Consider the following 20454-nt stretch of genomic DNA (forward strand, 5'->3'; position numbering starts at 1 on the left):
GAGGGGAGGTTGCTCCCTCGGGGTGCCTTTCACAGCTGGCTTTCCTCCCCCCCGCCATGGTTTTGGCAGGGTTTCCCCACAGGCGCTCAGCTGCGAGCCCCCGTGTCCTCTCCTGACCCCCGGCTCCCCCCGGCAGAGCGGGGGGCTCTGTGAGCCGGGGGGGTCAGGGCTGGAGAGGGGGGCCCGGGCGATGTTTCTGACGATCCTATGGGCTGCAGAACCCGCTTCCCAATCCCCACGTCCGCATCCCGGCTTCCTCCAGCTCCCACCCACCTCCCTGCCGCGCCGCTGGCTCAAAGTCCTGTTTTCCCTTCCTCCCTCCCAGACGTTGGACGCTGGAGCTGCGGGTGGCTGGGGGTCCCCCGGCCTGGGTCTCTGCTCTGTCCCTGCCGTGTGTAGCCCCTTGCACCCCGTGTCCGTCCCCGGTGCGGTGACAGTGCCCAGGGGGTCTGGGGGAAGGAGCGGGGTGAGGACACAAGGGGTGTCCCCAGCACCTGAGGGTCTCCCCCGTGATGCCACCCCACGGAGGGGTGTTTGTGGGTCTCTGGCTGCTGCTGGTCCCCAGCCTTGCCGAGCCACCCCCGGGAACTGGGGGGGCCACCCTGGCCTTTGTCTTTGATGTCACCGGCTCCATGTACGACGACCTGGTGCAGGTGATGGACGGGGCCTCGCGCATCCTGGAGCGGACGCTCAGCAGGAGCACGAAGCCCATCAGCAACTACGCGCTGGTCCCCTTCCACGACCCAGGTACGGCTGGGACAGGGCGAGGGCGGGCGTCCCGCCGGGGGACGGGGCTGCGGGGGGCTGGTGTGTGGTTCTGGCCGGGTTTGGGGCTGGAGTGTGCACTTCCCAAGTGCCTGCACTGCCATTTCTCCCCCTTTTTATCGCCCCTTCTCCCCCTTTTTATCGCCCTGGTGACTGCTGCAATGGGGATGCCAGCACGGGATGAGCTGCAGCCCGAGGGCACGGTGCTGGGCAGGGGCTCCCATCCCAAGGCCACCCTGTGGGTGTGGGGCAAGCCATTTCTCACCAAATTAACCCCAGTGATGCTGGCACCCACTTGAGGTTGACTTTTCTACTTCCAGCCTGTCCCAGTCTCCCCAGTCTGATCACAGGGGGGGATGTCTATACAAGTCCACAGCGTGCTTCCAGGTCGCCTCAATAAAAGCACCACTTGCTGAGAGATTTTGGCAACTTTCTTCAATACCAGAATCGTTTCTTTCTGTCCCAGTCTTTGCCTTGGGATTTTTGTGCACACCCATAAACAGCAGCTGCTCTCCAAAAGAGCCCTGACCCACTCCAAGGGGAGCACGACCAAGGCTTTATTTTCAGCAGAAACACTGAGTTTGAGTGAAAATCGCTGGAGCTGGACAAGGAGGGAGGCAGAGACAGTAAATGGGTTTCTGCATCGCTTTGCTGGGAGCCTCCCCCAGCAGCAAGCAGTGCTGGGTTTGCAGCTTACCCTGGGCAAGCGTTTCTCTGGGGCAGGCTGTGCCCCTGGGCACGGTGCTGCTCTGCCCAAATCCACACCTCGCCCGGTGCCAAGCCAGGGCAGATGCTGAACCCCGACTATCGCAGGTCGCATCAGGGTATTTTAGCCGGGGTGGGCGCTTGGGAGTGCGGCTCTGGAGGAGGCTGGTGCGGGTGGGTCGGGGAGGCTGAGGCAGTGGTGTTGGTGTGGTTGCAGAGGTGGGACCCGCCACCCTCACTGCAGACCCCCAGCTCTTCCAGCAGCGCCTGCGGGAGCTTCACGTCCAGGTAAGGTGTCCTCAGCCCCGCCAAAGCCCATGGCATGACTCCGTGGCTGGCCCTTGGCACCTGTGGGAAGCCCAGCCCCGCATCCCTACACGGTGCTGGGTCCCGGGAGCAATCCCTGGCACCCCCAGGAGCATGGCGGGGGCTCGCAGCTGAGCTGGGCTTGCTGGGGGCCGACCATGCTGGGGTGGGAGCAGAGAGGGTGGGGGACACTGGCACTGTGCCCCAGGCTCCAGCGATGGGGCAGAGCCTCTCAGTTCGCAGCTCTTGTCCCAAAGTGGGAATGCTTCCCCCGGAAGAGTTTTCACGAACTCTCCATGGAACCAAAAATCTCTTTTTCTAGAAGTGCTGTTTGAAATTTATTAGAGTTTTTAAATTTTATTTAAACTATTTCAGCTGCATTCTGCCAGCTGCATTCTACCAGCTGAAATGCTCTCTGGGAGTTTAATCGTGCTTTATCCATCCCTTCTCCTGCCCTGCCTCCCATGCATTGCTAAATCCCCGCGGTGTTTCCCTTCAGACACAGCTGTATTTTGGCAGGAGGTGTAAAGCCGCTGCTGCAAATAATTTCACAGTCCTTTGGGGTGCAAAGCCCCGTAGGAGCAGAGCTGGTCCTCACTCTGCCTCTGTCCTTGACTGGGGTGGCCGGTTCTGCTGCCGTGTTGGGGCAGCGGGCTGGGATGGGCACGAATTCGTGGAGAGCCGGTGGCTGCTGTGAGTCCGGATCCCCAAGTGCGTGGTTGAATTACCCTTAGCGGTGAGACAGGGCCAGGTCCTTGTGGTCCCGCGTGTCCCTGCGGTACCATCACGCTGCTCTGGCTGCGCCTGGGCTCACTCCAGCAGACTGGTGCAATTCCTGCCTGTGAGCAGACCCGGGGTGGGATCCTGCTGGGACCCCGACGGGGAACGGCTGAGCACTGGGTGGCTCAGTGCCCGCGCCACGTCCCTCACCGTGTGCCGCAGGGCGGAGGGGACTGCCCGGAGATGAGCGTGGGAGCCATCAGGCTGGCCGTGGAGGTCTCGCACCCCGGCTCCTTCGTCTACGTCTTCTCGGATGCTCGGGCCAAGGACTACGAGCGGCAGGAGGAGCTGCTGCGGCTGCTGCAGCACAAGCAGACCCAGGTGAGCACCCTGCTCCCCGTTCTCCTGCGAGAACCGGCTCGGGAGGACGCTGCAGCAGCGCGACGGCAGCTCCCGGCAATGAGCCGCAGCAAGGAACCCCCCTGCGCTGCCCGTTTGTGGGGTGAATTTTGCACCCCCGGCGCTGGCGCGATGTATCGTGAGCTGGTTGCTGGCGGCTGCGTCCCCTCCCTGGGGCGGACAGACACGCATGGCTGCACGGGGGTGATGCTACGGGGAGCGCTGCCGTGGCAGGTGGTGTTCGTGCTGACGGGGGACTGCGGGGACAGGAGCCACCCCGGGTACCGCGTGTACGAGCGCATCGCTGCCACCAGCTCCGGGCAGATCTTCCACCTGGACAAGCAGCAGGTGACGGAGGTGAGCGGGGAGACCTGTGGGAACCCGAGCTGCGTGCGGTCCAGCCCAGCTCTGCTGCTTTGATAATCTTCCCAGGGTTAATCCTCCTGCCCAAGGCACCTCCGGATTGCTTTGGGAGCCCCGCTTCAGGCTGAAGGGAGGGCTGGAGGAGGCTGGTTGCTCCCCAGCTTGCTGCTGGGCAGCTTACGTGACCCTTGGAAGGTGCTGGCTCTCCTGCCCGCGGAGGGGAGGTGTCTGCCTGGGGCTGCGGCTGGAGCTGGGGTGCTCCTGTTTCCAGACCCCAGGAAAGGGCGGGTGGGCTGGCCGCGGGGAGAGGAGCCTCTCTGCCTGTCCCTGTCCTCGAAGGTCTGGACTAGCATGAAATCTCTGAGACCTGAGGGAGATCAAAGTGCTTTTCCGCTCATTACTGGGCAGCATCCCCCCTGTGACAGCCCCTGCCCACCCTCCAGCAGTTGTGTGCTTTGATGGTTTCTGTTCCCGGGAGTGAGCTGGGTGCTGATCACACCCCTGCTCCGGGCAGTGGAGCAGGAGCCACCAGGCAATCACAATTACACCAAACCACTCCATTCCTATTGCACCTGCTCACAGCAAGGGGGGCTCAGCCAGGGCTGTCACCTCCTGCCCACCCGTCCTCGTGCACTGTTCTGCAGCCGTGCCTGAGCTTTTGACCCAGCGCGATACAGCCCCGCTCCCGAAACAGCCCCGAAATGGCTGTGCCTGGTAGTGGTGGTGGTGGATCCGGCTTCATCCTCCCCTGCATGCCCCCAGGTGCTGAAGTGGGTGGAAGAGGCCATCCAGGCCTCCAAGGTCCACTTGCTGTCCACGGACCATGAGGACGGCGGGGAGCACATGTGGCCGGTCCCCTTTGACCCTAGCCTGAAGGAGGTCACCATCTCCCTGAGTGGCCCTGCCCCGGGGATTGAGGTCCGGGATCCGGCAGGTAGGAGCCCAGGAGAGGGGAACAGGCAGGGCGTGATGCTTTGCCTCACAGAGAGCCCTCATGTCTGGACAATTGGGAGGCTGCAGGCATGGGGATCTCTAAACCCTGAGCTGAAAGCTTAAATGAAGGAGCAAAGAACTGCAAAGCCCTCATTAAGCACCAAGTGCATCTGCTCTGCTCCCCTCCTGGGCTGGCTTTCCCTCTGGTTTTAGGAGAGTTTTCTCTGCTGCGGTGGCTGAGAGCTGTGATGGGCTCTGCATCGCCGTGAGTCCCGAGAGAGGGGGCTCCTGGCCAGCTGCAGGGACCAGGGGATGGACCCGAGTTTCCTGTCCCAGAGGTTCACTCGCTGTTGCAGGAAAGGTCCTCGAGAAAGGCCAAGGTCTGAAGGAGCTGCTCAGCATCCCCAACTCGGCCATGGTGGTGGTCGTGGAGCCCCACGAGTCAGGGACCTGGTCGGTCACGGTAGGCTGGTGGCAGACCCTGCACATCCCCTGCCCACCCCCTGAAGGATATTCAGCCAGCCAGGCTCTGCCAGGCATGGGCTTGCTCCCGTCCACGTCCAGCTGGGCAGAGGACGTGTGAGCAGGCTGGAAGGGGCCAGCTGCTGCCTCCTCCCTTCCTCATCGCCTTCCCCTGCCCTTGGGCATCCCTCTCGCTCCACTTCCAGACCCAGAGCAGCGGCCGCCACTCCCTGAGGATCACGGGCATCAGCAACATTAATTTTCAAGCCAGCTTCTCCACCCAGCCGGAGTTTGATGCCAGCCAGCCCAGCGAGCGGCCGGTGCAGGGTGAGGCCGGTGCTGCCCCAGGGCATGGATGCTGCGTCTGGGCTTCTCGAAGCCAGGAATGTGGCTGGATTGTTTCTTTCCTTCCCTCTCTCCAGGTCTGCCCATTTCCGTGGTGGTGAACTGCACCGGTCTGAAGCCGCCTGGGCGCTTGCAGGAGATCGAGCTCTTCAACACCTCTGGCCATGCCCTCCTCTCATTGCCTGCAAGGCCCCTCTCCAACACCTCCTCGGGGCAGCTCTGGGTGGGCTCCCCACTCCGTGTCCCCCCGGGCGACTTTCTGCTGAAGGTGAAGGGCGAAGATGCCCAGGGGCACCCACTGCACCGCCTCTCTGGGGTCACCTACACCAGCGTGGTCCCCGGTGAGTGCTCCCCATGCTCCCCAGGGTGCTGAGAAGGATCCAGAGACTCCAGCACCTCCTCTGCTGTGGTTTCTGCTTGGGTATTTTCTTGTCCTGCTTCCCAGTGCAGCTATTGGTGAGCTCCCGAGGACCATTCTATGTGTTCATGTCCCCAACTACTTCCAGGTCTACCCAAAGTGAACCTCTCCAGCAAGATCCAGGCTTACAACCGTGAGCCGCAGCTGATCTCCTGCTCTGGATGGAGCGAGGTCCCCTTCCGCCTGCAGCTCAGCCGGGGTAGGACGAAGCTCGGGGAAGAGCAGCTCTTCAGGTGAGTCTCTGGTCTGGCCCAGTGGGCTCCATGATGGACCCATGTGGGCAGCAACAGCCCCCTGAGCTGTGCTGGCTGGGTGCCTGCAAGTTCTGAGCATCCCAAGGCAGCAGAGGAAAATCCTGAAATTTGTGGGGTGTGGGGTGCAACCCTTTGCCTGACTCAGATGGAGAAACGTCCCAGGGATTTGGAGCAGGGTGGTGGCATGGCAGCCCCAGGGCCGGGGTGACCCTGCAGTCTCTCCCTTTTTGTAGGAGTTCGGGGAACACCAGCTGGTTGATCCCTGCGGTGTCCAAGAGTGACGAAGGGTTTTACGAGTGCACTGCCACGAGCAAGGTCGGGGTGACGCGGGCTCGCACCTACATCTCTGTCTCAGGTGGGGGCTGCTCGTGCCAAACCTTGGTGCCCACGAGTCTCCAGGTCTGTGGCTGGGCACGGGCTCATCGCACCCTGGCGTGGCACGCTTGCAGAGCCACCACCGCGTCTCATAGCCCCAGGCAACATCACGGCTTCACCGGGCCAAGACGTGGTCATGTCCTGCCCGGTTCTCAGCGACGTGCCCTACAACCTGACGTGGAGCTGGGACGGGAAGGCGGCACAGCCGGGGCACGGCCGGACCAGGCTGCTGCAGAACCGCTCGCTGGAGATCAGCGGCGTGCAGCCGGGGGACGGGGGGCTGTACGAGTGCGTGGCACGCAGCGCCTACGGCACAGCCACCGCCTCCCTGTGGCTCTTCGTCCAGGGTAGGCTCTGCCCCGCGTGGGACCCTGGCCCAGGCGATGCCTTGCCCCGTGGGCGGAAGGCGGATGGCACCCGGGTGCTGAGCCCTTCTCCAACCCCGTGCAGAGGTGCCGTGGGTGAAGGTCGACGCCAGCCCGCAGCGTTTCGTCAGGGGCCAGGATCTGCGGCTGAACTGCACAGCCAGGGGCCACCCCGCGCCCCACACTGCCTGGAAGCGCTGGGGCTGGGCGTTGGAGCAGGGCGAGAGGTAACGCACAGAGACCGGGGGGCCTTCCTCCTCCCTGTCCCGCGGGGGACTGTGCTCCCCTCGCAGGGGCCGTGGGCTGAGGGCGAGGGGCTTGGGGTTGCCTGTAGCTCTGGAGAGAGGAAAGCGATGGAATATCCCCGGGCAGTGCACCTGAGGTGGTTGGCTTGCTGCTAGCCTGGGTCTCGTGCTGGTTTTTAAGCCATCCTGGCTTATCCAGGTCACCCACCAAGGTGGACTCGTGCTGTGCACGCCCGGTGTGTGCTCAAGTCCCTAAATACTCCTTGTGCTTCCCCTCAATTTCTGCTGCTTTTGGCTTCCACCTCCCTGCCTGTGTCAGTCTGCGAGTGCTGGAGTAGACTTAGAGGAAGGTTCTTCTTCTTTTGGAGATGAAAAAGCCCAATTCTCACTGCTTTTCCACGGTTCAGAGCAGCGTCCTTCCCCACAGCAGCTGATGGAGCTGGCTTTAACTGCTGACCCGCCTCTCCCAAATGCCCAGCGCTTACCAAGCGTGCAGGATGACCTCGAGCCCCCTCACTTCTCTCAACGCGTTTTTCTTTGGCTCCGTTTCCACAGGGCTGATTTCTCCCTCTCTCCCCGTTCGCCGCAGGGTTTTCACGGATGCTCAGGGCACCCTGCACATCAGGGCTGCCATCCCAGAGGATGCAGGGAATTACAGCTGCTACGCCGGCAGCGCGCTGGGCTGGGACGAGCAAGTCATCACCCTGGAGTTCACCGGTACCCGCTCCCCGCCGGCCGGCGGCATCCCGGGATGGGCCCAGGCTCAGAGCTGCCGCAGGAGGGATTCATCATCCCTCTGCACTGTCCCGTGGCTGCTGCCTGGGACCTTGCGGGATACGAGCTATGGGATGGGGCTGTCTATGATAGGGGGTGTTGGGGGGCAGCCCCCAGGGCTCCGGGGTCTCCTCGGGGTGAGTGGCACCGCAGCCAGCGCTGCAGGCGATCACCGAAGCCGTCTCTCTCCCCGCGGCGCAGAGCCTCCCGCCATCCTGGCAGTGACGCCCACTGTGAAGGCGCTGGTGGGAGAAGACGTCACCCTGGAGTGCTGGGTTTCAGGGGTGCCCCCACCCCACGTTGCGTGGTACAAAGGTGAGGCTGGGAAGGACCTGGGTAGCAAACCCCCTCCGTGTACCGGGGGTCCTCAGCTGCCCTGCGGGGATGTCACACGCGGGGTCCCCCACGCTGGCAGGGGGAGGGACCCCGGAGGCACTCGGGGTGCTGACGCGGGGGTTCTCGGGCAGGGGAGCAGGCGGTGGCGGCGTTCCCGCCCGGCACCCAGCGTGCCGTCCTGCGGCTGCAGGCGGTGAGGCAGGAGGACGCCGGGCGTTACGTCTGCGAGGCTCTCAGCGAGGCCGGCGTCGTCTTCGACGGCACCGTGCTGGACGTGGGCTGTAAGTCTCTGCCCCCCCTTTTGGGTCCCATCACGTGCTCCAGCCTCTCTCCCCTGCTCTCACTTGCTGCTCAGCTCCCACTTGCTGCTTCCCAAGTCTCCTCTTGCCCCAGCTCCTGGGTGTCCCAGCGCAGTGGTGTTGGTGCTTGGAGCCTGGTGGGATTTCCAAGGGTCAGGAGGATGGAAGAGGCTCAGTGACAGGAGACCCGTGCAGATGCTAGTGCATGGGACTAAACTGGGGATGTAAAGTGCAATCAGTGGGATTAGGCTGAGATGGGGGCTGGCTTCTGTGAAAATCCAGGTACCCCAACCAGCGCTAAGGGCTTCCCATGACAGGCAGAAGGGATGGAAGACCCTGGGGTGGAGAAGGAGAGGAGGTTCTGAGTTGGAAGCACTAAGGCTTGCAGCACTTCACAGTGGAAAAGTGCAAGCGGTTTTGCTGAGCCAGGGGGATGCTGAGTGTAACTGGAAGGAATGGAAACAGCTTTGGAAAAACACCAAAGGCTTCAAGTCAGTCTTGTAACTTTTGGGGGCATCTGGCTTATGGGTTTTGCAGCCCCGTCTCTTCTCCGGGCTCGGCCGTGCGCAGTCTGCTGCGGGGAAGCCAGGGTGTCAGAGCTGCCTGAGCCCCTTCTCTGCTGCTCTCTCCTCCAGCTGCCCCTCACTTTCCCGAGCCCCTGGGCGATGTGGCAGTCGAAGTCGGGGAGAGTGTGAGCCTGCTGTGCCGCGTCGAGGGCTCTCCCCCGCCGCGGGTCGCCTGGTCCCGGCAGGACAGGAAGCCCGTGACGGGCTGGCACGGGTCGCGTGGTGTTTCCAGCCAGCTGGAGCCTGCCGAGCTCTTCATCGACAGTAAGAGAGCCGAGCGTGAGCTGGCGTGGCAGAGAGCGTGCACGGGCATCCCGCCCAGCTGCGCGCTTACGCAGCATCACCCTGGGGTGCTTTCCCCCTGCCTGCTGCAGGCTGGTGTCCCGGCAGTGGGATCAGCCCCCGTGCCCACGCTTTCTGCCGTAGTAAAGCGTTGATATAGTGGGTTTATTTGCACTTTTTACTCGTGCAAGCTTAGCTGTGCTGTAGCAGCCTGCAAGCCTCCAGCACTGCAGGGTCTCTCCTGCATCGGAGGTGGGGGAAGGGCGGGGAAGGGTGGTGTCACCCTGTCCTGGAGCTTTCTTGGGGCTCTTCGGCCCCACTGTGCTCTGGCATTGCCGGGCTCAGGCTTGTCCCCGCCGTACTCCAGGTGCCTCGCTGGATGACCAAGCCATCTACATCTGTGAAGCCCAGAATGAGTTTGGGAAAATCCAAGCGGAGGTCAAGCTTGCGGTCATCGGACACGGTTTGCTTTTTACGTGCCTTTGTTGGTGTATTGATCCCAGCTGCAGCCGGTGCCGGCCGTGCCGGTGGTGAGTGAGCGTCGGAGCCGTGCAGCCACGTCTGCTCTGAGCTGGCCGCGGAGAACGCTCAGCAAACCCCCCCAGCGCAGGGACCCGATAACGCCCTTCTGCCTCTTTGGCTTAATGCACTGACACGTGCTTGAACCCAAACTGTAGACAAATACCCCCAAACTCTTGGGAGAGCCGAATGTCGGAGCCGGCTTGTCCTGAGCCAAGGTCTAGACCTTGGAAGAAAAGCAATCCAGATCTATTGTCCCGAGCATTCCTGGCCAGTTTATTTCTAATTATTATTGTTTTCCCTTTCCTCTCTCTCAAGCAGCCCCAGAAATAGCTCTTGCATCCCCTGTGGTCCGCGTGCTCCCAGGCCAGCCCGTGTCGCTGCCCTGCGTGATCCTGGCTGGGAGGCCATTCCCAGCCCGCCGCTGGCTGAAGGATGGGCAGCCGGTGAGGCTTCCATGCCTGCCGGGACGGTGGGTGGGCGGGCGGGCGGGCAGCTGTGAGCGTGGGTGCCCCAGCCTCCTGGGGCCAAAGGTGCTGGTGGAAGATGCCAGGGGAGAATTTGTGTTGGGAGGGTAATGTGGGTTCATCACTGCGTCAGGATGTTCCTACTGCTCGAGAGTTGGTTTCTGAATATGCCCCGAAGATGCAGTGATGTTCGACCTCCCGTCTGTCCTGCTTTCTGCTCTCTGCCCATGCCCAGGTAGCCCCAAGCAGCCGCTACTCCGTCCGGGCTGACGGGAGCCTGCACGTGGACCAGGCGTCACAGGGGGACGGGGGGACGTATACCTGCATGGTGACCAACGCGCTCGGCTCGCACAGGCAGGACGTGTCCCTGGTCATCCACGGTGAGTGGCAGGGTGCCAGGCGTCCCCGCTCTGCAGTGAGCAGCACTTCTTACGCTGCAAAGCACAGTGCTCTGTGGATATGGCCCTGGCCACGCAGGCTGAGGTGCTTCTCTTCCTTCCCAGTTCCTCCCAGCATTGAGCTTGGCCCTGTCCTCTTCACTGCCACCGAGGGAGAAGCTGTCACCTTGCGATGCAATGCCACCGGCGTGCCCCCCCCTACTGTCACCTGGGCAAAGGTAGGTGACAGGGACAGGCAGGCTGCCATCCCGCTGCCAGCCAGGCTGTGGGTCACCTTCGGGTGTGGAGTGATGCCTTTGGAGGGGACGTAGCTCACCAGTGTGGCTGTGGCTGCCCAGGGAGGTGGCACCAAGTGCCCTGGGAAGCTGGGACCGGGAGACACCTTGCTCTGATGGGTCCAGAGCCCTCTTGTTGCCCTTGGGCTGCTCAGCTCACGGGAGAGTCTCTGCTGTCTGCCTTCCTCCCTTCCTTTTCCTCTGCAGGGCACAGAGCCCATCTCGCCAAGCCCACGCTACCACCCCGACCCTAGTGGGACCCTCCTGATCCCTTCACCCTCACCCGGGGACGCAGGAACCTACTTCTGCACAGCTACCAACACGGCAGGGTTCTCCAGCCGGGAGATGCAGCTCTCCGTCAGCAGTGAGTGCCCGGGACTGGCCCTGGCACCAGCTCCCAGTAAAACAGCACCAGAGGGTGACTGGCTGGGAGACCATGACCTGGGGACTCTCCTAGCTTCCATGGGCCACCTAGCCAGGTGCCAGATGAGTTTGCAGGATGGGAAGGGGAGCAAAGAGGACTGTGGGGCACCTGAAGTGTTCCTGCACCATCCACACTCCCTCTCCACCCAGCAAAGCCCAGGATCAACGTGAACGGATCGCAGGCGTCGGACCCCGTAACCATCCTGGCTGTGCTTGGGCAGGAGACCACTCTGCCCTGTGAGGTTCAGGGGTATCCCCCTCCCTTGGTAGTGTGGACCCAGGAGTCCCAGCTGCTGCCTCTCACCACCGTGAGGTAAGGAGAGCTGTGGGTGCCAGGGCTGTCTTGGGATTGTGTGTTCCCCAGAGGGATGCTGGGTCTGTGGAGGGACTCAGCTGCTTGGCAGGGAGAAGTGATGGGCATCCCTGGCATCAAGTGGCCGATGCTCAATGCTCTGTCAGGAGCCAAGAGAGCCGAGTGGTATGGCATTATCTCAGCTCTTCAAGGAGAGCAAAGCAAGAACCACCTGGCTCTTTTTCCATCATACAAACAGCTGCTGGGATGGAGCAGCTGCTCCTGACCTTTCATGCGCATGCCCTGGACACAGGGATGGGGTTGGGAAGGGAAGGCAGCTCCAGCACAGCTCCTCAGCCTTGCTCTCCCATCCATCTTCATGCACATTCCTGCTTGTGCCATCATGGTGCTGGAGGTGGCGAGGCTATGGACATGTCTGTGGATGCTAGATCCATGTGGGAGGTGTTGGACCGGGGCTGACTGCTGCTCCACACCTGTGTGGCTGCAGGACACTGAGGAGGTGGAGGAGATTTGAGGTCTGGAGGAGGAGGAGAGCAGCATGGAGAGGAGGGTGGGCAGCCAGGGAGACTGGGGGTCCTGCAGCCTCCGCTGCCCCTCGCAGCCTGTGTGTTGGGGTGACTTTGTGGGCTTTATAGGCATTGAAATGCTCCAGAGCCCAAGCCAAGGTTTGGCAGAAACACAGTTGTGAGGTCAGGGTGGCTTTGTCTGTGCTGGGATGTGGGTTTAAAGGCCAGTTCTGTTCCAGTGGGTGACTTTTGGAGGGCCAAATTCACTTGTTGATGGGTTTGAGGCCGATGGCAGCAATGGGACAGTCATTTAATGCCATTTGATGAGAAGATAACCTGGAGAGTGGTTGGATATGTATTTGTTGAGTACCTTGCTCTTACCCCTTGGAAGTGGGACCTGCTTTCTCTGTATATTAGCACCATGCTGGAAGGGTTTCCTAAAATCATGGGCCTCATTCTCAGCTTTAATCCCTTCCTTCCCTACACCTGAGGATTGCTGCAGCTTGGGGAAGCAGGAAGGCATCTTGGTTTTGCTCTTCTTGAGGGACTGTGTTGCTTTGTCGTTCTTGTCTGGTTGCCCATGGCTGCTCCTGGTTGACTTGTGCTGCTCCCCACATCTGAGCTGGCTTGTCCTCATGTGCCCGGGTGATTTATGGGAGCACATGGAGAGGAATCTGGAGCCGTGGGCTGAGATGATGTTATGTCTGTGGAGTACAGACAGTGCTGGGAGCGAGAGCAGGGCCAGCTCCAGCTGCAGGGGCTGTGCTCCGCAGGGACCCCTGTTCCCCTTCGTCCCCCCGGGCGGGTGGCTCACACTGCTGCCTCGCGCTGAGCTCACACAGGAGCTGAACAAAGGGGATTCACACCCATGGGCAGCCCTGCTGCAGACTTTGTGCAGGAGCTGGCCCTGGGGACCTTCTCCTGACTGTCTCAAGGTGATGGTGAGCTCTTGGTCATTAGCTGCTGCCTAGGGGTAGATGACGGAGGGCATGGCTGTTCCTCCCATCCAGCTCTCCTTCTCCCTCTCCCCCAAGGTACAGCATCCTCCCTTCAGGATCCCTCCGGCTGGCCAAGCCCCAAGTGACGGACACCGGCCTCTACACCTGCACGGCCACCAACGCTGCTGGGAACGCCTCGCTCAGCTACAGCCTGCAAGTCCAAGGTTCACGTCCGCTGGTTAAAATGCTCTTCCCATGGGCTCTGGGAATCACCAGGGTCCTGCACTCTCCAAGCTCCTGTTTGCTCCCGCATCCCTGTGCCAGGGTCCGAGGGTGGTCCCCGCCTGAGGTCCTGTTTCCCCCCAGCTCCCCCCCAGCTGCTGATCGGCGATGGGGAAAGCCACCTGACGGCTGTCACCAATGAATCCCTGAGGATTCACTGTCGTGCCATGGGCACCCCTGCACCCAGCATCCAGTGAGTACTGCAGAGCGGTGGGTCCTGCCCATATCCCCCCCTGAGCTCCCTTAGGGGCTGTGGAACTCCCGGGGGCAAGGGCTTTGCAGCCCAGCATGCAAAGCTGTGGCAGAGATCAGGGTGGGGTCTCAGGACGGGTGATCGTGGCCTCTGGCTTGGGGCGTCCCTTAGGATGGGAGGCATCTGTTCCTGCTCCTTGTCCCTGGGATCCTGCTCTGCCCAATGATCTGGGCACTGCTAGCCCCTTTTCAGGTGACAAGGGGATAGTCCTTGCTGCCAGCAGCCCCCTGTTCACTCCTTTGGTGGGCAGAAATGGGGAGTGGGTGGTGGTAGGACAGACCAGGGACTTGCTGCCTGTCCCCTTCCTTGCAGGTGGCTGAAGGATGGGCATCCACTGGGTGAGCGGGATGGTGTGGTGGCATCTGAGGATGGTGAGACCCTGCTGATCACCCATGTGGGGCTTCGTCACGAAGGGCTCTACATCTGCCGGGGCAGCAACTGGGCAGGGGTGGCCCAGGCAGAGGTGCAGGTTTCAGTGCAAGGTGAGTGCAGCATCTGGGGCAAGAGTTGCTATCCATCCCACGTGTCAGGGAGGGTGTGGCTGGCCAAAGGGAGGGTGTTCTTGGCCTTGCTTCTGGGGAGGTGTAGTGTCGCTAGGTTGATCCATTGGGATCTTGCACTTTGCCAGCAAGGCTGAGAGCTGATGGCCACTGACACCATGGTAAACCATACCATCCATCTTTTGATGGGTGCTTCCTGGTGGAGGGTCTACCCCCAGACCCATTCCCCTCTGGCCAGAGCACCCCTCATCAGGATCGCACAATGTAACCTGAAGGTGCCGGGTGAGAACCCAGGCAGGGAGCGGAGGTCCCTTCCTGGGAAGGATGCATAGCTCATTGGGGTGGCGAACAAATCTGCTGGCTGACATGGGAAGCAGCAGTGGCACTGCATGGTGATCTGGTCCCCTCACAAAGTGGGGAGTGAGCCCTCAGAGGACTCGGTGCGTTCCAAGAGCCCCCGGTGTGCCCAGCCATGCCCCTCAGCACTGCACTGTGCACCTGCAGCTGGCTCGAGCCTTGCAGAGCTGGTGACTGTGCATGTGGGCTTTCAGTGCCTCCAAACATCGAGCCCAGCGTGGTGGACCTGGCCGTCCTGGAGAATGGCACAGCATCCCTGGAGTGCCTGGCGTCGGGGCTGCCTGCTCCCAGTGAGTCAGTCCTTTCCCTCAGCTCTTGCTCACTCGTCTCTGGGGCTTTTCCTGGGTCCCCTCGATGAGAGGGGGCATCAGCATTGCTCCTTACAGCTTGGCTCTCCACTTCCCTCCAGACATCGCCTGGTACAAGGGCCAGGATCCGCTCTCGGCCAGACCAGGCTGGACTCTGTCCCAGGATGGGAAGCACCTGGAGATCCAGCGTGCCCAACTCTCCGACACCGGCAGCTACCGCTGCGTGGCCTCCAACGTGGCCGGTGTCACCGAGCTCTGGTACAGCCTGCAGGTGACCGGTGAGTCTGTGGTGAGTGGGGGAAGGACTGCTGCTGCCTGAGAGCTGGGTGCTTACCCCTGGCACCTTACATGTGTGCATCGCACCAACGGGGCTGTCCCAGCCCTCGGGACACATCCCTGGAAGATGGCATTAGCAGACCCCCTGTCACAGAATCATAGAATCATTAACGTTGGAAAAGACCTCTAAGATCATAAAGTCCAACCGTCAACCCAGCACCACCATGCCTGCCAAACCATGTCCATATCTACACATTTTTTGAACACCTCTGGGGATGGTGACTCCACCACTTCCCTTGGCAGCCTGTTCAAGTGCTTCAGCATGTCCTCATTTCCAATTCTAGCCATGCAATCCCCTGTGTTCATCCCAAATAATGTCGTAGAAAACAGTGGCTCCATGGGTGGGTATTGCCTGGCCCACACCTTGGTGTCTCCTACCCACCCTGTCCCTTGTGCACCCTGCTGCACCTGCTGACATTTCTTTGCCCTCCCCAGTCCCCCCACAGATCACAGCTGGCCCCAGCCCCCTCGCGGTGGTGGTGAATGAGCCCGTGACCCTGGAGTGTGATGCTACAGGGACACCAGCCCCGGAGCTGCTGTGGCTGAAGGATGGCAATCTGGTGCCCAGCATGGTGGTGGGTGGCCCGCAGGTGAGACAGCTCCTGATGGAGAGGGGGCTCGCTGGGGGTGTCCCTCCAGGAGAATGCTCCTTTTCCTTGTTCTGGCTTATAAATAAACTATTGCTGGAGCTGACCAGGGGCAACGTTGCCCAGACCTACCCCATGTTTGGTCCATGGGAGCATGGACCTGCTCAGCCCTGGGCTGGGTTTTCCTGCCATGAGGGACACGGATGGGCAGAGGGTCCCCAGGATGTGATGGTGACTGGCTGAAGGCAGGCTTGTGCTCGCCCACACCTGTTAGTGCATGCCTACTTACAGCCCAGCTGCCTGCGAATTTCTCTGGTTTTGTGCTCATCTGGGCTCTTTCTGCTTCTTGGGGGAGCACAGATCCTCTCCGGTGGGCATGTGCTCTCCCTGCCCGCCGCTCGTGTTCAGGACTCGGGGACATACACGTGTGTAGCTAGCAGTGCCGTGGGGGAGGACAGATGGGAGGCCGCCCTCGAGGTGCAGCGTAAGTACCCCTGTGCATCCCCGGCCCCTTCCCACCAGTGAGGCTGTGGGCTTGGAGGTGATGCTGGGGACTGTGGGGCTGCTCCGCCGTCCCCTTGCAAGTTCATGGGGCTGTAGGGGACCAGCCCTGGGGAGTGGTACCGAAGGGGATGGCTCAGGGAGGCTGTTGCCCTGTCAATCTGTTTTCCAGTGCCCCCCAGCACCCTGGGTGAGGAGGAGAACGTGTCTGTCATCGTCAACCAGTCGGTGACCCTGGAGTGCCTGGCCCCTGGAGTCCTTCCTCAGGGGTCCCGCTGGCTGAAGGACGGGAACGTGCTCACACCAAAGCCGGGCGTGCAGCTGTATGCGGAGGGAACTGTGCTCCAGGTGACGTTTTGGAGTATTGTGGAGTATGGGAGGAGAAATTGGGCTGTGAAGACCCTCATCACACCCTGCCCACCCTTGGGAGAGAGTGGGTGTAGAGGGAGGGGGTGTCCCTCCCTGCTGCCCATGGCTCAATGCCATTCCCACCCCTTACACTCATCCCATCCCCATGGCTTCTGCTGACACAAATTTCCCCCACGGAGAGGCTGCGTGGGTCCAGCTCTGCTGCAGAGCCCCTGAGTGTCTCTGCTTGCCCCGGCAGATCGGGCGAGCCGCCGTGCAGCATGCGGGCAGGTACACGTGCCAGGCGCCCGGCCACCCGGAGAAACACTACAACCTCGACGTGTGGGGTAAGGGCACTGTGACAAATAGCTCACCAGGGGAAAATGTAACGTGTGTGTATATATACACATATTTACTACACACTATACCATTTGTTTATATATGTAGTATGTACCTGGGGTAGTTGTCTGGCTTGGAACATACGAAGCCCAAAATATTGAAGCCAGGTTGGATGGGGCTTTGAGCAGCCTGATCTAGTGGAAGGTGTCCATGTGCATGGCAGGGGGGTTGGAGCGAGGTGGTATTTAAGGTCCCTTCCAACCCAAACCATTCTGTGATTAAAGCTCTGCAAAATGATGCAGCTGGAGGTGGTAGGGAATCCCCACCAGCACAGGTGTCAGAGGGGAAAAAGCCAGTGTCTGAAGGAGTTTTTCTTTGGAAATATTTCGGTGACAATGTGGAAGAGGTGTTTTTCCAAGACATGGGCAGGAGGGTGAAGGGATTTCCTTGCTGTTGCCACGGTTCCTCTACCCTTCCTTTGCACGTAGTCAGTGCGGCGGTCACTGCAGGCATCACGCCCCTTCTCTCCCCCTGCCCAAGTCGGGAGGATGCCAGCAGTGGTTCCTGGGCTGCAGCCAAGATGGGCACCGGCTGCTTTCGCTCACTCGATTTGAGCATCCTTGCAGCCTCCCGGCCTGTTCAGCACGTCCGCAGCGCCAGGGGCTGAGCCGGGGTCTGGCTTTTCTCAGGGATGCTCTAGGCCAGTTGGTGGAAGTCCTGCAGGCAGGTAGCCAGGGAGCGAAGTAAATCCAGTTCTCCTGATCCGGGCTTGTTCCTGCGATCCCTTCCCGGGGAAACGTTTGCACGTCTGGCGTCCTGGCTCGGGTGGATTGTTTGGGTTCTGCTGTTTTTGTTTTTCAGGGGTTTCTGGGTGTTGGGGTTTTTCTTTTATGAATTGATATCCCTCATGGGAAGGAGTTACTGTTTTCCAGCCAGCTGTATTTATGAGCAACCAAGAACAGCATCTGATAATGGAAAGAGTTAGGTAACCTTCCCAGTGAGCAGTGCTACCTAATAAGGCTGTGTCTGGCCAACCTGGGCTTGGCCGGCCTCCGTGGCTGGCACGGGATGCTCGGTTGTGCTCTGCTGTTGGCCACGTGCAACTAAAAGCATCATTCGCTTAATAGCTGGAGGGTCAACGTTATTACTTCCACATGGAGACTGTGCACAGGAGGCCTGCTGGTTCTTTGTGCAGAGCTGCGGGTGGTGTGTAGCCAGCAGGACGGAGCTCCATCAGGGAGCTGCCCCTCTCCTCTTGCCCAGTGCCATCAGCGAGCTGCTTCCCTCCTCTCATCCCCTGCAGTGCCCCCGTCCTTCTCCTCGGTGGAGCCTGCTGCCGTATCTGTGCTGGAGGGCCGGTCCGTTAGGCTGACCTGCAAGTGCCATGGGATCCCTTTCCCCACTCTGAGCTGGCAGAAGGATGGTAGGGTCCTGCTCTTCAGCCTCATCCCTCCCCACACACGTGTTTACCCATCAGACAGGTCTCCTTGGAGCAAGGAGTGCTTTATGCTGGGCAGTGTCCAGCTTCTGGGTGGGAACTACTCCTGCTGGAAATCCGAGAGAGGCTCTTGTCCCCTTCCTGGGCAGGTGAGACCCTCTCTGCCCAGCCCGGGAGCCCAAAGGTGGTGTCCACGGGAGGGAGGATGCTCTACATTGAGAAGGTACAGCTGGTGGACAAGGGGACATACACCTGCGAGTGCAGGAATGCCGCTGGCAGCAGCAGCAAGGAGCATCGCCTGGAGGTGCACGGTGAGCTGAGGGGCCCCAGAGGCATAGGGGACCTGTGGGGGTGCCTGAAGGTGCCATGATATCTCTCGATGCAAGGTCCAGCTGGACCCAAAATCTCAGTCATTGCCTGCTGCCCTGGGTGTTTGGGAATGGATGCTGCTAGCTGGGTTGGCTTTGCCCCTCCAGCTTTCCTCTTGGCTCCAAGCCAGTTGCAGCCAGTTTTCACCCTAGAAGCCAAATTTCACTGGTTGTATCTGCTCGGATTTGCTTTACCCTCCTGCTGCCACCATCCAGACCGATGGCATCTGTATATCCACTTGCACACGGCCAAAAGAGTTGCTACAGCATCACCTCCACCCTGTGTCCCTCTGCCCGCAGCACTGCCGAGGAGCCAGGGCAGCAGCAAAGCCCCGAGGAAGGTTTCTGTCATCAAGGCTGGCGAGACAGTTTTGGAGTGTGAGACCGTGGGGATGCCACTGCCCACGGTGACATGGGTGAAGGACGGACAGCCTGTGGCCGGTGGGGAAGGGCTTCTGCTTACAGAGCAGGGGAGGCGGCTGAGAATCACCAAGGCGGAGTTGGCCCACGCAGGACGCTACACTTGCCTGGTGGCAAATGCGGTGGGGCAGGAGCGGAGAGAGTTTGATGTTGCAGTGCATGGTAGGAGTGCGGGACAGGGCTGGTGGCTGGGAGTATGGACGCAGGCAGGCGGGCGAGGGTGGCAATGTTGCACAGCACAAGTGCAGAGAACAAGATGACATGAAGCTCTCGGACAACCCAGCACATACATGATTTTGGGTCAGAAAGGGGATGCTCCAAGCAACATAGCCGTAGTACTGGCTCTATCAAGCAGGAGTTTCTTTCTGGGGTTATGAGAGCTGACCTCCTCACATTTCATAAAATCATCTACTTTCCAAGGACTTGGGGAAGCCTCATGGGTCAAGGTACCAAGCACTTGAGCTGGAAGAGGCCTGAGGTGGCCCAGGGCATGTGGCCAGGTTGGTGTCGCATCTGTAAGTGTGGGCTTGGGGGTGCAGGTAGGTGACACATACTTGCTGTGGGTCAACTGTCCCATACCACCTTCAAAGCTGACAACATCAGACGATGTTCATGGTCATGCTAGGCTCATGTCCTCACACTATACAAGCAGGAGAATGGGAACCAGCCAGGTTTACTCAGTTTGCCTTACTCCTCTGCTGTCTTGTAAATGGATGTCCATCCTTCTCTGCGTCCTTAGTTCCTCCTGAGTTCATTCAAGGGTCAGGATCAACAACCAATGTCAGTGTGTCTTTGCATGGAGCCCTGACGCTGACCTGCGAGGCCACCGGTGTTCCCCTGCCCACAGTCACCTGGTCCTGGGATGGTTCTCCCGTCACCCCCAGCAAGCACATGCATGTGCTTCCAGGTCAGGAATGAGATGTGGATGCTGTGAGAGAGGGGAGCTTTGGGACCATATTTTGCCCCAGCGCTGATGGGTGTAAATGCAGGAGAACTGCAGTCCTGCAGGAGCACTGCTGGGATGGGCTGGTGCCTGGATCAGGGCCCTGAGACCTCTCTCCTCCGTGCTTCCAGGGGGCTGGCTGCTGAGGCTCACCCGTGCACGAGCCCAGGATGGTGGTCATTATTCCTGCCTGGCCAGCAATGTAGCTGGGGAGGCCAGGAGGCATTTCCACGTGGAGGTTCTAGGTAAGGAGTCGTCGTCTGCTGCAGGATTCCTGGTGGGATTTCAGAGCTTCACCCTTGCAGGGACAGTTATGAGTTAAGACTGGACATGGTGGGAGCTGCAGTGCTGGAGTCCTTTGTGCCTTAGCATGTGAGCTCGGAGGCTCAGTGAAGCTGGCCAGCTGCTGAGGTCCCTGGTGGCTCGTGTTCCTAGTTCCTCCCCACATCGAGAACGTGGGCGAAGAAGAGAAGACCACAGTGCCTGAGGGTCACCCTGTCACCTGGTCCTGCCTGGCTGCGGGTGAGCATCATGCAGGGAGTGGCGGTGGTGTGAGCAGGTGGGAGATGGAGTTTGGGGACCTGAGTCTCCCTTTGGGGTGTGGAGCAAATGGATGGCTCCAGTTGATGACATGAAAATAGCTGAAATGGGCTAAAGAGCTTTTTTGGGATAGTTCCTGGCTTTGCAGTTGAGCTGTCCGGGAAGCACTGGGGAGGGGGCGCC

General features: G+C 60.6%; 1 protein-coding gene across 1 annotated transcript in view; it reads left to right on the plus strand.

Moving 5' to 3' along the window:
* The first annotated feature begins 512 nt into the window (after positions 1 to 512).
* Positions 513 to 20454, plus strand: part of HMCN2 (hemicentin 2) — a 37644-nt gene continuing 17702 nt past the window's right edge. The window contains exons 1-37 of the mRNA XM_075439592.1: positions 513 to 747; positions 1688 to 1758; positions 2719 to 2877; positions 3130 to 3252; positions 4021 to 4192; positions 4548 to 4654; positions 4860 to 4980; positions 5076 to 5339; positions 5505 to 5649; positions 5904 to 6025; positions 6120 to 6392; positions 6496 to 6637; positions 7245 to 7372; positions 7631 to 7744; positions 7897 to 8046; positions 8700 to 8894; positions 9280 to 9375; positions 9753 to 9877; positions 10134 to 10278; positions 10402 to 10514; positions 10779 to 10935; positions 11145 to 11307; positions 12848 to 12975; positions 13118 to 13226; positions 13599 to 13768; positions 14338 to 14433; positions 14553 to 14729; positions 15223 to 15377; positions 15735 to 15858; positions 16048 to 16223; positions 16483 to 16570; positions 17866 to 17985; positions 18150 to 18311; positions 18669 to 18950; positions 19528 to 19695; positions 19863 to 19976; positions 20167 to 20253. Of these exons, the coding sequence (XP_075295707.1) occupies positions 513 to 747; positions 1688 to 1758; positions 2719 to 2877; positions 3130 to 3252; positions 4021 to 4192; positions 4548 to 4654; positions 4860 to 4980; positions 5076 to 5339; positions 5505 to 5649; positions 5904 to 6025; positions 6120 to 6392; positions 6496 to 6637; positions 7245 to 7372; positions 7631 to 7744; positions 7897 to 8046; positions 8700 to 8894; positions 9280 to 9375; positions 9753 to 9877; positions 10134 to 10278; positions 10402 to 10514; positions 10779 to 10935; positions 11145 to 11307; positions 12848 to 12975; positions 13118 to 13226; positions 13599 to 13768; positions 14338 to 14433; positions 14553 to 14729; positions 15223 to 15377; positions 15735 to 15858; positions 16048 to 16223; positions 16483 to 16570; positions 17866 to 17985; positions 18150 to 18311; positions 18669 to 18950; positions 19528 to 19695; positions 19863 to 19976; positions 20167 to 20253 (5476 nt within the window). The remainder of the gene's footprint in view (positions 748 to 1687; positions 1759 to 2718; positions 2878 to 3129; positions 3253 to 4020; positions 4193 to 4547; positions 4655 to 4859; positions 4981 to 5075; positions 5340 to 5504; positions 5650 to 5903; positions 6026 to 6119; positions 6393 to 6495; positions 6638 to 7244; positions 7373 to 7630; positions 7745 to 7896; positions 8047 to 8699; positions 8895 to 9279; positions 9376 to 9752; positions 9878 to 10133; positions 10279 to 10401; positions 10515 to 10778; positions 10936 to 11144; positions 11308 to 12847; positions 12976 to 13117; positions 13227 to 13598; positions 13769 to 14337; positions 14434 to 14552; positions 14730 to 15222; positions 15378 to 15734; positions 15859 to 16047; positions 16224 to 16482; positions 16571 to 17865; positions 17986 to 18149; positions 18312 to 18668; positions 18951 to 19527; positions 19696 to 19862; positions 19977 to 20166; positions 20254 to 20454) is intronic.

Source organism: Opisthocomus hoazin, chromosome 19 (genome assembly GCF_030867145.1).
Source record: "Opisthocomus hoazin isolate bOpiHoa1 chromosome 19, bOpiHoa1.hap1, whole genome shotgun sequence".
NCBI lineage: Eukaryota > Metazoa > Chordata > Aves > Opisthocomiformes > Opisthocomidae > Opisthocomus > Opisthocomus hoazin.